General features: G+C 44.2%; 1 protein-coding gene across 11 annotated transcripts in view; it reads left to right on the top strand.

Moving 5' to 3' along the window:
- DOCK10 (dedicator of cytokinesis 10) overlaps positions 1–15,065 on the top strand; it is a 141,229-nt gene that overhangs the window by 11,544 nt on the left and 114,620 nt on the right. For 2 of the 11 annotated variants that reach the window (XM_033516574.1, XM_033516576.1), the window contains exon 1: positions 8,178–8,524. The exons of 2 other annotated variants lie outside the window; for them this stretch is intronic. In XM_033516574.1, the coding sequence (XP_033372465.1) occupies positions 8,360–8,524 (165 nt within the window). In that variant the 5' untranslated portion in view covers positions 8,178–8,359. Of the gene's footprint in view, positions 1–8,174; positions 8,525–15,065 lie in introns of those variants that run through there. 7 more of the 11 variants (XM_033516581.1, XM_033516573.1, XM_033516580.1 and 4 more) reach the window with 6 other exon arrangements.

The following is a 15,065-nucleotide window of genomic DNA, read 5'->3' as shown; positions in this document are numbered from 1 at the left end:
TTAGTTTTACCTTGTTAAAAAATATGGAAAACATTAAATAAAAGAATTCATTTATGTTATTGAAATTCCTCAAATGGGCTTTTTTTCCTTACTCAAGTGTGTTGTTTGAAAACAAAAGGAGTGTATGAGTAGATTGGAGTGTGCCAAGACATACCTTCCTTTGCAGGCTCTCTTGTGACCCAAAGAAGACATATCTGGTCCAAGAATTAGAGGCTGGAAGTGCTCTGGTTATGGAGCAGTTCTGGATTTTGTTATTGTTGTTAGCTGGGTTGTAAATACAAGGATGTCATTGGCTTGGAGGCCAATTAGAATAAGAAATGCATTTTCTACCAAGATATCACTGTCTAAAATTCTGCTTTAGTCCAGATTTGAGTGGTCTCTTTGAAAGTAATTCCAGCCTCTCTTTGTCTCTGTTTGTGTTTGCTCTGTATTTCTAGCCTGTATTTGGACAGAAATACTAGTTCTGGATTATGGCAAGCTGTGGCTGTTACAGAAATAGAGAATAGGTTGCACATCCTGAGGATGCAGTGTCAGCAATAAAGATTTCTGTGGCTCTTGTCCAAAGTTTGTGGATGTGGGTGAGAGGTTTTGCAGTGGTTTTTTTTGGCCTTTGATCATATTTTAAAGAAGTGGTAGTTTATTAAACCATGGTCCTGTTCAGGCCATTCAGCATAGAGAACATTGCTGTACAAATGACGCCTCATCCAAACCCACTTCGTGCTCTCAGAACCTCGTTAGTGGCCACTGACACCTCTGTGTGTGGGGATGTTCCTGCCTGCTCTCCCCATTGCTTGGTTCTCTTTCCAGGGTATCCAAAAGTGTCAGGGCTGGTGCCAGGGCAGCAAATGGAGATTGCAAATGCATTGGCTCTTCTGTGGGAAGAATGTCTTCCTGTGTAGTTGTGTGTGTTTTGTTCTTTAAAATAGATTTGTGAAACATCTAGACAAAAGGCTTTGGAATTTACACATTTCATGGAGATCTTGGACTGTGACAGGTAACAGACAAGTAGCACTCTGTTTCAGCTGTAGGGAGTGTCACAAAACCAACATGTCAGAGTGAAAACAGGCACTGTGGTCTTTCTGGGGTTTTTTCCCTCTGTGCCAGTTTCATTTTTCTGACCCTCTCCCATTGGGCTAGTGAAGTGGAGGTCACCTGGAAACAGGATCAGCTGTTGCTAGTGCCGTTTGAGGGGATGTGTGGAAGTTAAATGTGTATCTTTCCGAAAGAGGATAATAATTTGCTACAAGTAATTTTGGGGAACCAGTGGAGTGGTGGCTGTTTTTTTCCTGTTGTGACTGATCTGTAAAATCTTTGATTTAGAAGTGTAGGCTCAGCCAGGATTATAACTTCTGGTGAAAACTCTTCACAGAGTTTATCTTAATACATTTTGTTTTTATTTAACTGTGTGCCAAAGAAAAGATTCATTTTGGTAGCTCCAACTCATTCCCCACCAGTTTTATGGGATAATAAAAGTTCTTTTTAAAAACAAACAAACATTTGCTTTGTAGGTTAAGGAGATATTTTTCCTGGTTTGAAGTCAAAGATTTTCTTTTCCTGTTACATGTTTAAGGAAGCCACAACAATGCTCTTAGCTGCTTTTTTGGAATATTCTGTGCTAGCTCCAGAAAGCCACTGAAGTACATTGAAATAAGGAGGTTTTCATCACTGCCTATGGTTTGCAGTTCTCCATTTTACTTGATCTAAGAATAATCTCACTGATCTCACAGGGACTGTAATTGTGGAAAACTACCTCTCAAAGTGAGGAATTTCTTGAAAATTAGCAGGGTGCTTCATCTCAGTTGAAAATAAGAACGTAGAAACTACTTGCACACAGACTAGAGATTTATTTCACTTTTTGTGTAAAGAGAATATTCTGAGAAACCTCTTTAGAGTTTGAAGCTCCAGAGGGATCCTAGACCAACTTCTGTCATCAGCCTGTTGGAAATCCTTACACCAGTACTAAACAAAAACTTTGTTTTCTAATTTGTCAAGTGGTTGCAATTTGTTGATGTAAGATCTAATGGGGGAAAGCTGTATTTTGGCCGTGTACAGTGGGGTAGCAATTAAGAGTCTTCCACACAACGTCTGTGTAACACTTGGCACCAGCCATCAACGAGAAGGAGCCGAGGAATATCGAGAAGAGAAAGGCAGCGCTAGCACAGGCAGCCATGGGAAGCCTGTTTCTGTGCTTATGTGACTTTTTTTCCTTTCCTCCCGTGCCTGTAGCGATTGCTCCCAGGCTGAGAGGTGAAGTCGGGAGGCAGCGCCTGTGAGTTGGTTTTTCGTGTGCTACTCCCTAGAGGGTGCCAGACACCCGCGCTCCGCATCCCCTGCTCTCCGCATCCCCTGCTCTCCGCATCCCCTGAGCTCCGCATCCCCTGCTCTCCGCATCCCCTGAGCTCCGCATCCCCTGCTCTCCGCAGCCCCTGCGCTCCGCATCCCCTGCTCTCCGCATCCCCTGCTCTCCGCATCCCCTGCGCTCCGCATCCCCTGCGCTCCGCATCCCCTGAGCTCCGCAGCCCGTGCTCTCTGCAGCCCCTGCTCTCCGCATCCCCTGAGCTCCGCAGCCCCTGCTCTCCGCATCCCCTGCTCTCCGCAACCCCTGAGCTCCGCATCCCCTGCGCTCTGCATCCCCTGCTCTCCGCATCCCCTGAGCTCCGCAGCCCCTGCGCTCCGCATCCCCTGCTCTCTGCAGCCCCTGCGCTCCGCAACCCGTGAGCTCCGCATCCCCTGCTCTCCGCATCCCCTGAGCTCCGCATCCCCTGCGCTCCGCATCCCCTGCTCTCCGCATCCCCTGCTCTCCGCATCCCCTGCGCTCCGCATCCCCTGCTCTCNTCCCCTGCGCTCCGCATCCCCTGCGCTCCGCATCCCCTGCTCTCCGCAGCCCCTGCTCTCCGCATCCCCTGCGCTCCGCATCCCCTGCGCTCCGCGGGGTGAGCGCGCTGCCTCCGTCCTGCCCCGCCAGCATCGCTCGCTGCAACCGGGGAAACGGGGACTGGACACACAAACACCTCTCACACCGTGTGCTCTCCTTCCTGGGGTTTCGCTTACTGTAACTTGTGTGTTTGGAATCCTTTGTGTTGGTCCAGGATAACTTGGTGTGAAGGAAACGATTTCAAGATGAAGATGCTGTAAATACCTGCTTTCCTGGGTCACTAGGGAGCAGCTGGTGGAAAATAAAGAATTACAAAGCCTGGGTATTCTGACTCTTAGTCACCCCCTCTGCTGTTTGGGACCTCGGTGTTTCTGATATTTGAACATTTTTGCAACAACCCTTGAAGATACAGTGCATGAATATTTTGAAATGAGTGCAAGAGGGCATGTTATGAGTGGAAGGCACAGATGCTATTTATGGCTTGTAGCACCTGTGACTGCATAAGCTTTCTTTGAAGTAAATGTGGGATCCCCATGTGTCCTTTAAAGCACTTTTTTTTTTCCTCCTTCCTCAAAACATGGCAGCAGTGGTTCAGCCTAGCCTTGCACAGCCTCCTGTTGGCTTCTGGGCTGGCTGTGAAAGGTTTGGGACACAACTTTTGGAATGAGAAGACAGGGCAGAAAGAGAAGACAGACACCATGTAGGTGGATTGTTGTAGGCCCCCCAGACCTCCACTGAGAGCAGACAGAGAACAGAAGGAGTATTGGAAATTCTGCCTCTGTGGCAGTGACAGATGCCACTCTAACATGGTATCCTCCACATTGCTTTAAGGCCATAGTCATAAGAAAAATGTGCATAGAAAGACCTGAGTTTATACTCAGGTATATGTTCTTATAGCTTTTCCTCATGCATAAAATGTGCAAGGAAAAGAGGCCCTTAGTGAGAGATTGTCTCATGGAGCTGCCTGCCATGATGAGCATCTCCTGCAGGACTGCACCTGTCTGATCTGGGTCTCGATGCTGATTCCTTGGAGGCTGGTTAGGATTCCCTGGTTTGTTTTGAAGTAACAGAGCATAAGAGTCTTTCAAACTAGAATGTGGTTTTACCCCTCTGCTTTCTTTGCAAATGCACCCAAGCCTTTATGAAAACAAATACTGGAGAAAAAGACCTTTGCTAAGATATATATAAATAACGTGTATCAGCTCTTTTTGTTTTGAAAGGGCGGGTGATAAATATTTAAGTGTTGAGAAATGAGACATTAGCTTACCAAAATGTGAGTGATCCTCATTTGCATCTGGGCAGAGACTGTAATTTTGTTGTCCTATCTTGCTTCAAATGTTTATCTGCTACTTGTATGGACTAACTTAAGGGAAGTTTTACGATAAACTGTGGGTCTCTGTGTGGAGCTGTGAGTTACAGCCTCTGGCCACTTATGTTGTTTCTGTGCTGCTGGGGAGCTGCTCATCATCTGTACATCAAATGATGTATGTGGAATGGTAACTTAGGTAACCTGTAATGGTGGTATTAGCCTTTCCATTTGTAACTGTGAGTTCTTATTGTTTGTACTGCTATGCTGTCTTTAGTTCCTGCTAGTGGCTTGAGGCTCCTGTGGGCCAGACTAAACACAGTGCTGTAAGCAGTTCCAGGGGTGTTTCTGTTCATTTTGGTGGCTCCTGTGCTCACCTACCTCTGCTGCTTTAGGATTGTCACACTGCAAGAGCTTCTGTGCAGCTTCTCAGTATCTATCATGAAAAAATACCATGGAGAGGCAGGCTTGTTTTCCAGATTAAAAAAAGTAGAACCAAACAAAATGGTGCATGTCATTCTGGCAGCTGAGAGGTCTCGTGGCAAAGGGAGGTTCTAACCTGCAGACATCCTCCTTGCTTGATAATAACACAGCCTCCTTTGGGGGTAGAAGAAGGATCAATATTGAATTTGATAAGTCATCCTTTCACTTAAAGGATCTTCTCCAACACTTGTCTTTCTGCCTTCCTCTTTAAAGCCCTTAGTGAATACTAAAATACCAATAGGTTGTATCCTGTTTATTATGATCACAGGAATTCAAATCCCACAAAGAGAAAAGAAAATTAATGGAATAAAGTAAGCTGTGGGAAGGAAAACAGCTTTTAATGTGGTGTGCTAATGAGGTATGAAATAGGCATGTAAGGAAATGTTTTGTGGCATCTTTAGAAAGTCTTGCAACCTGCAGAAACACAAATACAGGAATATTTAGAAGAGAAATAACCCAGTGCTTGGAGGAGAAGGAGTTCAGTGTCTGCTGCAGACTTAGAGTGAGAGAGAGTTTGCCTCTTCAGGCCCTGGTTGCCCTTTTGCAGAGCTGGCATCTCTTTCATGTGGAAGCTGAGGCCGGAATAGCTGTAAGCTCGAGGATACAGATGCCTTTGAACTCTGCTTTCTTATCATGGACTTTATAAGACATGGCAAGTGTGACCCATTTCTGTTCCTGCTCAGCTCTGCAGCTACACAGACCCAGCCCTTGGAGCTGCTGAGGACTGGGTCACTGAACTCCTCTGGATTTAAACAATTGTCTTGCCTATCTAATTTTTTTTTCCCTTTTCTTCACTGACTTGCCTTTAGTGGTCTCCTTCCCAGCCTGTCCCCATAAACCACCATGCTGGTGTTACATGTCTACACAGCACAGCAAAAACGAGTGGGGGACAAGGATGGAGTGAGAGTGGGCAGTGGAAGGCTCCCAGTGTGCATATTCCTTAGCCCAGCATTGCTGCCAAAGTCTTTGCAATGGAGAGTTAAGGAGTTGCTTGCACAAAGGAGTATTTTGCTTCCCAGGGGGTTTCACTGAATTTTGTTTCTGGATTAAAGTGCCAATTAACACAAAATAGTGCTGAATGCTTCACTGTAAGAGTAACTAACACTGTTGATAACTGGTGTATAAACATAATGTACGCTAATGAGATCTCTACCTTTGTAAAACAAAGCTGTTGATACTCTGTGTGTGTCCAGGCATTTTTAGTGGGCTGGGAGGTTTCCTTTCCAATGACAGCTCATGCCTCTGAGAGATTTCCTTAAAACAGAAGGGATTTTTTTTTAGCTCCTCAGTGGTTTCTTTTCCCCTGTGCATTAGCTGTTTTTCAGTTTTTGAATTTTGATCAAGAGCTGGAGGCTACTTTTAGCTGGCTTTGGCTTGTTAGTTTACTTGCTTTCAGAGTGTCATTTTTCTCTCTGAAGGGCTGAAATGCCAAGATTGTGTCATTTCTACTTGTATCTAATAATAGCTTAATCCACAAATAATTGTAATGAAGTTACTAATGCTGCTGGCAGAGAATAGTGTGATCCAAAAGCCCCTGGAATGAATGGGATTCCTCAGTGAGAAGCTTTGTGTGGAGCCCTAGGGTGCCGCTCCATACACACGTGCACTCACGTGTGCGACAGCGTTGGGCTGCGCTCTGGAAAACAAATTTCAAAAAACTGCTGCCAACTCTCGCAGCTGAGCACTGGTGAGTGAAGGAGGATGCTGTACAGACTGGAGATGTGTTAGCAGCCCCCGAGGTAGCAGAGCAGTTGCCATAACAGCCAGCAGCAGATGTTTCCCAGGACCTGCTGGAGTTAGAGTAGGAATGGAGTCTCCCAGCTGCCAAGCGCATCGTTTGTGTGGCCAAGGTGTCAACTGCAGCTCAGGAATAGGCAGGGGGCTGATGAAAACATCAGCAGCAGCAGCAGCAGGATTGCTGGTTTGGTGCAGGAATTACTCAACTGTGCCCTTGTAATCCCATAAGGAAAGTCAGAGTTACAAGCATGATAGGAGCCCCCTCTGCAGGGTTTGCTGCTGGGGAGGCAGGGACATCTCACCAGGGTGTGAAGGGTGTGCCTGGGGGGATCCGGGGGGGAAGAGCTGGGTGGCTGCATTGGCAGGGCTGGGGGTCAGCTTGTGCAGTGCCTGCCAGTGCTGCTGACTGCTTTCCACATGCCCTTAAAGCTGTTTGCTCTAAAGAATTAAAGGCAAGAAATAATGGTGATGAGTTTGTTGCTATTAAAGGACAGATCTAAAGGATTTACCTTTTCTGGGAAGTGCTTTAATTAGAGTTATGATGTATCTTTTGCCAGATTGCTGAGCAATTAAATTCTACTTAAGCCCAGAAAAAGTACTTCCATGAAAAGTTTTCAGTGCAGTTCCTGGCTGAGATTGTGAAGAGGATATTATTTACAAATATCTCACAACAGACATTACATTACAAAGCTGACTATGCTCCTGTGGGAATTGATGACAAAACTTCCATGGCCTTCATTAGAAACTAAAACCTTTTGATGCAAGGTAAATATGGTTTTGGGTGCACATATAATAAAGTTAAACATATTAGCTTAAAAGCAGCTGCTCTGGAAACCCTACTGGAAATTCTTAGTTTTCCTAATGTGTAGGAGAAATCCATTTTCTGTAGGTATTTTTAGTGCTAACTTCCTCTCCTGTGCTATTATCTTACACACTCTCCCATTAGTGCTTGCTGTGTTTCCAGGTCAGCCATGTGATTGCCGAGCATCCCTGCCTGCTTTTTGAATGACTGGCCAGGCAGCAGCCAGAGAGGCAAGCTGTTCGTGCTGGCTGCCAGCAGCAGCTTCTCCCAGCACAGACCCACTGACAGCACACAGCAACCCTCTCCTCTCACCCCTCTGGGATGGTCAGCACTGTGTGCTTCACAGCGAGACCCTGCTCCTGGGTAGGTGTAAAGATGTTTCTCTGTGAAGGCAGAAGGTTGAGTGTAGGAACACAAAACAGCCCCAGTGTTGAGAGGCATTTTGGAGCTACTGCTTCTCCTTGAGCCACAGTTGTTTTAGCATGAGCTGGAGGAAGCACACGGATTTCTGCCTTTTTGCCACTTGTTACGTTTACAACTCAAATGAACTTGCTGTGTTTCAGAAAATTGCAAGAAGTGGTGAAAGCATTGTAGCCCAAATCCCTCTGTGAGTTTTTTTGTGTGTGTGTGTGTGGTAAAAACCCCTGAGGCAAAGTGTTTTAAACCCAGCAGTGCTGATAATGAGAGTTAATAACTTTCCAGATATTGGCTTTTTTTGCTACGTACGACTTTTTAAACAAGGTATTTAAACTGATCCAGCCAGTTGCTGTGGATGCCTCTGTGTGTGTTTAATGAACAGCTGGCTCTTTTGAACTGGGAATTTTAATACTTTCAGTTCCATGAAACTAGAATCAGAGGAGGCGGATGATTGTACAAGAGAGGGAGTGCATTTTCTCATGCGAATTCAGGAGCAGAGAGGGAGGGAGGGAGAGGAAAGCATCGTAATATTGCGTGTGTTTCTGTTTCAGCGGATCAAATCTTTCCTCTGTCTGCATCCAAGCTATTTGGTTGTGATCAGATGATCAGAGCTCAAGGAAGCGATTGGAGAGCGAGCTGGCTGCAGCTGCACTGTAGGCTGTTTTCAGGGACAAGGAGCCACTGTTTTTCAAACATAGCATAAACATAGAAGTTATTTTGTAGGCTTCAGGATGCAGATATGGGTTGTGCTGCCAGCATTGTTCTGCTCCAAGCCTTTCGTTCTGTGGTACAGAGGAACTGTCCACATATCTGCAGGCGCCGACGGCGAGAGGAGTTGTCACATGAAATTCTGCCGCTGGATAGCGATGATGAAATGAGCAGACCCAGGACTCTCATCATTATGGTATGGTATACTTTAATCAAGAGAGAGGTGACAGAATTATTACTACAGATGTTAATGTGACTATTTTTTTCCTTTGACTATATATTTGTAGAGAAAAAGCATTGGCAGGCAGTTTGTCAGTTCAGTTAGTTTGCTGGTAGATTTGCTTTATCTATAACGTTACTTTATAGGTGAAGCTGTAAGCTGCATAGAATCTCCATGTAAAGTAAATGTTCTGTTATTTAATTGTTGGTGGGTTTTGTTTGTGAGATAGGCAGCACTGGAGCCGGTAGTGTGGTTATGTTTTATTTCAGACTTAGAATTCCAAACAGCAGACAGCTTAGGAAATGTTTGATAAGTCTGTTCATCATAAAAACAAAAACAAACCCAAAAGCCAAGCCAAACAAAACAAAAATCTTTACTTGCACCCAGGATGCAGTTGGAATTCATATTAAGTTATATGCAAATAAACTGCCATATATCTTTGCTTCAAACAGTTTGCAGCAGTGAAATGTTTGCTGGATCACTGCTTTCCGGTTTACTGAGTTGCCTCTGCTCTTTAATGAAGGAGGGTTTGAAAGGCTCTCAGTCTTTGAGTGTCATTTGCTTCCTGAATTAAATCTTTATTTTGTGATGGGAATATAATAAGCACTACAGGTTTATTAGAAATAAGTGACAGGGTTGTTCCTGGTTATAAATCACTGTTTCAGAATGAGGAACACACTTACTGCCTAGTTACTGCTCTTCTTTGCCAAATGCACATCTGGTGAGCATTTCCACAACCCTGGAGTGGTTTGCATCTGAGGTGGCAATGATTTGTTACTCTGTGACTCTCACTTGATAAAAATATTACCAAGACACTGAAAATAGTATTTGTTTCAGTTTGTCAGGACACTCATTTACACCATTTAAGTGCTAGATATTTGATGAAGTTCACAGTGCCTCCCATGATAGTCTGATCCTACACAGGGCTGTAACTTAGTGGTAAAGGGTAGCAGTAGAGAATTTAATAGCTGTCCTGAGCAGCTGTTTTGAATAGAGCATTGCTGCCCATGGAGAGGTGTGTGGTGCAGTCATGGCAACGATAGTAGCAAGGACCCAATCTCAGCAGTGCTTTATGTATCAGCTGAGGGTATTTATTATCCAGTGCAGGGGGGAGTCCCATGGTCATAAAGAGGAAGGAAATTGAGTTCATCATTGTGAATCTGATGGTAAAGCTTCTTTTTCTCTAAAAGTATCTATACAACAAACTTTTTTTTCCCACTTAGTTAAATAAATGACGTCAACAGCATTTAAATGAATAAATGTCTCCTTTCTGGTAGTAATTTCAAGCGTGATGAAGTGAGAAATGTCTGGAAGCACATCCGAGTATGGATCATCTGTGTAACTTGCTTCAGTCCTTGGAAGAAAAGGGTAGTCTCGGGTGTTGTGGCACCAAACACTGTGCCAGCCTTGCCAAACCCAGAAATACTCATCAGCAGCTTGAGTTGTGTTTCTTTGTGTGCTAAGTCCTGTCAGATCAGGGCTCCCAGAGCGAAGGTCCCTGGGCTCTGTGGGAGGTGAGGCTTTACCCTGCAGTGTGGAAGGAGAGATGTTCTGGTCAGGGTACCTGATGCTGCATGTGGGCTCTGAGATCCCCTCAAACACATCCCCCAGCTGTACTGACAGGGCCTTGGGTTTTCTATGTCAGTGGTGTTTGTCCTGCCAGAAGGCTGTCCTTCCCCAGGAGCTCTGTGGGATCACTTTCTCCCTCTCAGTCCCCTTGAGGAGGAGGAATGGCCCAGCCCTGTCCTGAGGCTGGGATAGGTGCAGGCAGGTGCTTTGGAAGAAAGCTGCCGAGCAGGGGTTGACTTTGGACACATCTTTCTTCTCAGGATGTGTATTATCACCATACTTTTGTTTTGAAGCAGTTAATTATGTAAATATCTAAATGAATTTGCCATTAAACTTTGCAGCTAGGCTTAGGAATGATGTGGAGACCTGGCAAGCTAAGAAAAAAGTGGTGCTTCAGAGCACTTTGTGGCAGAATGGATGGTCCTGTTTCCACCTGAATTCATGTTACTTGAAAGAACAGCATGATAAAGAGAGCTGGAGGCTACTGGGCCATAATAAAATATGTTACAGTCCTAACAAATTAGTTTTTCCCCTGGGTCTGCTGTAGATCCTTGAGGATTATACAGTGGAGGCAACTATGTAGATGAGCAAAAGAGTGTTTGGTTCCCAGTGCCATTATGCACATTGTGCAGATGCCAGGAGTTAACTGATCCAAATGAGATGATGGCAAGTGCTCATGTCTGAGGGCAGTGAGTACTTGGAGAGCCGAAGAAGGAGGAAATCTCAAAATGCAGAATACCAGAAGTACACTGATGGGCCTGGGTGTGATCATTTGGCTCCTGTCAGCTGAAGATCTGGCATTTTGTCTCTTCATGCCTTCAGATGAAATGGTTTTCCTCTCTGTAACTTGTGTGCCACTGCCTATATGTGCCCTGAAAGTGTGAGCCTCTGGTATTGATTTCAGGAGACAAGCCTTCTGTTTGAGCAGTCACCAGGCTCTGCTCTCTGTTCTTGCAAGTTTGTGTGTCCTGTGTGAAGCAAAAGTAACATCTTGGTGTTGCCTTGATAGGGAAAACAACCCTGAATCAGAGAACACCAGTCTACCCTAAAATGCTTCAGGTAAGTAAACAGCCCTAGGGATGTGCCCCATTTTCCTTTGTTAGTCTCTGAGGGGGAACATCCTGGTAGGATATTCTTCTAGAAATTGTTTTTGCCAGTGGCACTCCAAACAGGAGATTCTGTGGGCGGGCTCTGTGAGAAAAGAAAGGAAGAAGTCCCAAGCACAGCCTCCAGCTATTGCTTAATGGCTACCTACTAATCACTGTATGAAGCATTTAGGCATCACAGCAGGTATTTCTAACATTCTGGTCCTTGCAGAAAGTGAGGATTGATGTCTTTATTCAGAGAATTTTTTTTTCTTCAGTTTATTACTTTAGAAATCTGGTTTTACTCTTAGGCAAGAAAGATAAATCATTAGTTTTAGATCTTGACTGGATCCACAGAACTGGGAGAGATGTCAAAAGAGCAAGCTTTAAATTCTCTGTCAGTTTCTATTGTGTGTCATCTTCTCTTGGATGAAATCCTGGAATTTGGCAGACACGCAAAGTAAGTGTCCAAACAACCTCTAATATGGTGTACAGGTTGAATCATTTTATTCAGTGATAGTGATTTAATAGACCTTTGTTTTCTGAACCTTTAAGAGCATGTCTGCAAGAACTGGCTTTCAAAATAAGTCTATGAGATGGTGAGATTTGAGGTACTAAAAACCTTTCTAGTGTGAATGCAAATGGCTCTACATGCTGTTTCCACAACAAAAAGGAGAAGAGGAAGATGCCTGAGGGAAGAAAATGAAGTACATGGGTTATGCAGAGCTGTTTGGGGTTTTAAGGGGGGCACTTACATTCAAGATGATGGTTTGCATTTGGAACTTGTGACTTGTAGTTGAGCTTTATCTAGTGGGTCATTCTTTGGGTTTTTTAATGCAATTTATGACAAACTGTGGCAGCTGAGATTTGTGTGATAAGAGCAAAGCATATTTGAGGATATGATCCTACTTTCCACCATCCCCAGCTTTCCTGCCCTTGGTAATAAATGACATAAAAGTGTAAAAATTGTTTTGCATTTTGAATAAAATAGTGTAGCATGAGCTGACTTATTAGCTTGAACACGGCAATATTCACTTCATTAATGCTGCCCAAGCTGCTTCTCAGGCCACTTAGTTTGTAAATGTATTTTTACTCTTCTAAAAGCAATAGAGAGAACAGAAGCATGGCTTTGAGAATTTTCCATCATCTAGAATTGAAGTTTACCTCCAGAACTCTGTTCCTTAAGTTTTGTTTTATGGTCTCTACTCATTTTCTACTTTTTGTTGAAATAATTTAGTCCACTCATCTCATTTGTATGCATTTCTGTCCTGAAGGTCTGTACGATATAAGTGCTATCAATGGATGGCAGCTCTAGGAACTGCTGGATTTCTGACTCATAACTTACTGGTTTTGAATGTGGGAATGTGTCTGTGTATACTCGAATAAGGGGGAATTGCAGTGCCTTTTGGAGGCTCAACCCTGGGAAAAGAAGGGTGTTCCTTTCCTGCAATGTCTTGGAAGAGGGATTTCTTTGCAAAGCAAGATTACCCAGAACTTGAAATGAACAAAATAAAAAATAATTTAAAAAAAAAAAGCAAAAAACCTCAAAAATTTCATGACTTCTTAGCTTAAGTCAGAAGCTTCAATGTGTAATGCATTTTTAAGCAATGATAAGCACATGGAGCTTCATTTGACCTTAACTTCCACTTCAGCACTTGACCTCAGCAGGAACAGAAACAGGCCCATGTTTGAATAAATGAATAACATTACAGTGTAAAGAGGAGAAGTAGTGAGTGATGCACAAAATTTAGTTCTGCTTCAGAGTCATTTTGGCCACTGTTCTTGTTACCTTTGCAGCTTCTTTGTGTGCTGTGCCCAGTGCCCCTCAGACCTGTGAGTGCCTGCCAGCCCTTCCCCTGGGCACCAGGGACGGTGTCCCTTGGAAAGATGTGGGGTTTGTTTTTGTGTTTGCCTGTTCAGACAGCAGATGTGGCTCTGGGTAGAGTTTATTTTATACAGAGGGGTGAAAATGTGGGTCAGTTTTCATTCTTCAGTGTTGCAGTACCATGTAGTGTATGCATATGGTTCAAGAAAAGCTGGTGTTAAAAGTGGCCTTTTGCCACTGAGCTTCTCCATCTGACTTTGGTACTCTGAGCAATTTTTTTTATATTGCTTTCACTTCTTATTAGTGTTTCAGCAATGTGTATAGTATGACAGTGTGTGAAATGTAATTATTATGAATGTGTTAACCAAATTTTTTTATGACAGCTTATGAAGAGTGTGGGCTCAAAGCAATAAAGTGATGAAAACATTCTCCTATATATGAGGATTTTTTTCTCATTTTTCTAGGGAAAAAGGAGAGCAGTAAGCAATGCCTACCTGAAAGAGTAGGATATATATTAAAGAGGCACAATAAGTCTTTGTAAGTCTCAGTCCTTGGGAGTGCTTTGGGAAGATGATTTATGCATTTGACAGAAACCCCACTTTAGGATGTGTGTTCAAAATACTACTTGAGAGAGCAGAAAATTGACCTACAGAAAGGCAGAGGAACTTGATTAAAGCCAAGAATACAAAGAGAGAAACAAACCCGCACAAGAGAAGCAGGAAAAAAAACAAGTCAGGTTTTTCAGGCTTTGACCATCTGCAGGCACAGTGCTGTGTCACAGGCACATACACAGACAGAGCTATGCACACACATGCTTCACTTGTCACAGTTTTGTCTGTGATGCTCTGCAGTTCTGCTTGGCTCCAGCTCTCATGGGCTTTAGCAAATGCAAGCTTGCCATATTTCCCTTCATCACTTTGGTCTTTGGATTATCATACAGAGGAAGGTAGGAGAGTCAGGGAGAAGATCCCAGTGATCTGTCTAGTCTGGGATTTTGGAACTGGATGAGCTGTGGTTGTAGTAACCTGAAGCTCTGTACATGGTGTGATGTGCTCATACAGCAAGTCAGCCATGAGCACAGATTTTGGATTTGTTTGGGCCTCTCCTGTGTTTATCACAATATTAAATACTTGAATGAATTATAACAAAAAGATAAAATTAATAATAATGAAGATACTAACATAGATTTAAATGCCAAGTGCTAGACACAGGATGAACCACCTAAAATAACCTCAGTAATTGAAGTTCTGGAGACTTGATTTGAAATGCATTTCACACAGAATTTAGTAGAGGTATTTTCTTTCATGCTGTCAATAGTGTAGTGCTGGACAGAAATATAAAACACATATGTGTGTATTTGGAACCAGCAGCCTTTAGGTATAATTTCAGAGTAATTCTCTGGGTTTTTTATGCATGTCTTGGGCTGCACAAGGAGTTCCAGACTCAAGACTTCGTTCAAATAATTTGGTCTTTTGCTTCCCCCGGTGAGGTTTTGGTACTGGGATGTGCAGCTGCTGTTGGCACTGTACTGACCAGGCTGTGGGAGTGGGTTAGGTTGCTAGTTAATAGCTACAGAAATTAAGTGATGACTGATAGAACCTGCTGCAGTGTCTTGGCTGAGGAGCAGGTGCTCCCACGCTCTGGTACAGGGAGCCCATCTCCATTAGGCAGGATTCACAGAATCACATCCCACTTGGAGTCTAGCAGCACTGTCACTGCCCATAGCTCACAGGAGGCAGTCTGTGGAGCCAGAGGAGTGCAGAAATCCCCCTGGGATGCTCCATTCACACTCCCAGCACACCGCAGGTGTTTGCACTGCCTTATCCGTGAGAGATAAGCACTGCTTATCTGCAGCGACCCGCAGCTGGAGCACCCACTGTGATGGACAGAGCAGGGACAGTGGCAGCAGGGCTGGTGGCAGCAGTGGCAGCAGGGATGGTGGCAGCAGGGATGGTGGCAGCAGTGGCAGCAGTGGCAGCAGTGGCAGCAGGGCTGGTGGCAGCAGTGGCAGCAGGGATGGTGGCAGCAGTGGCAGCAG

This window comes from Parus major, chromosome 9 (genome assembly GCF_001522545.3).
Source record: "Parus major isolate Abel chromosome 9, Parus_major1.1, whole genome shotgun sequence".
Lineage (NCBI taxonomy): Eukaryota > Metazoa > Chordata > Aves > Passeriformes > Paridae > Parus > Parus major.
The sequence above is the reverse complement of the archived record's forward strand: the minus strand, read 5'-3'. Positions and strand labels throughout refer to the sequence as shown.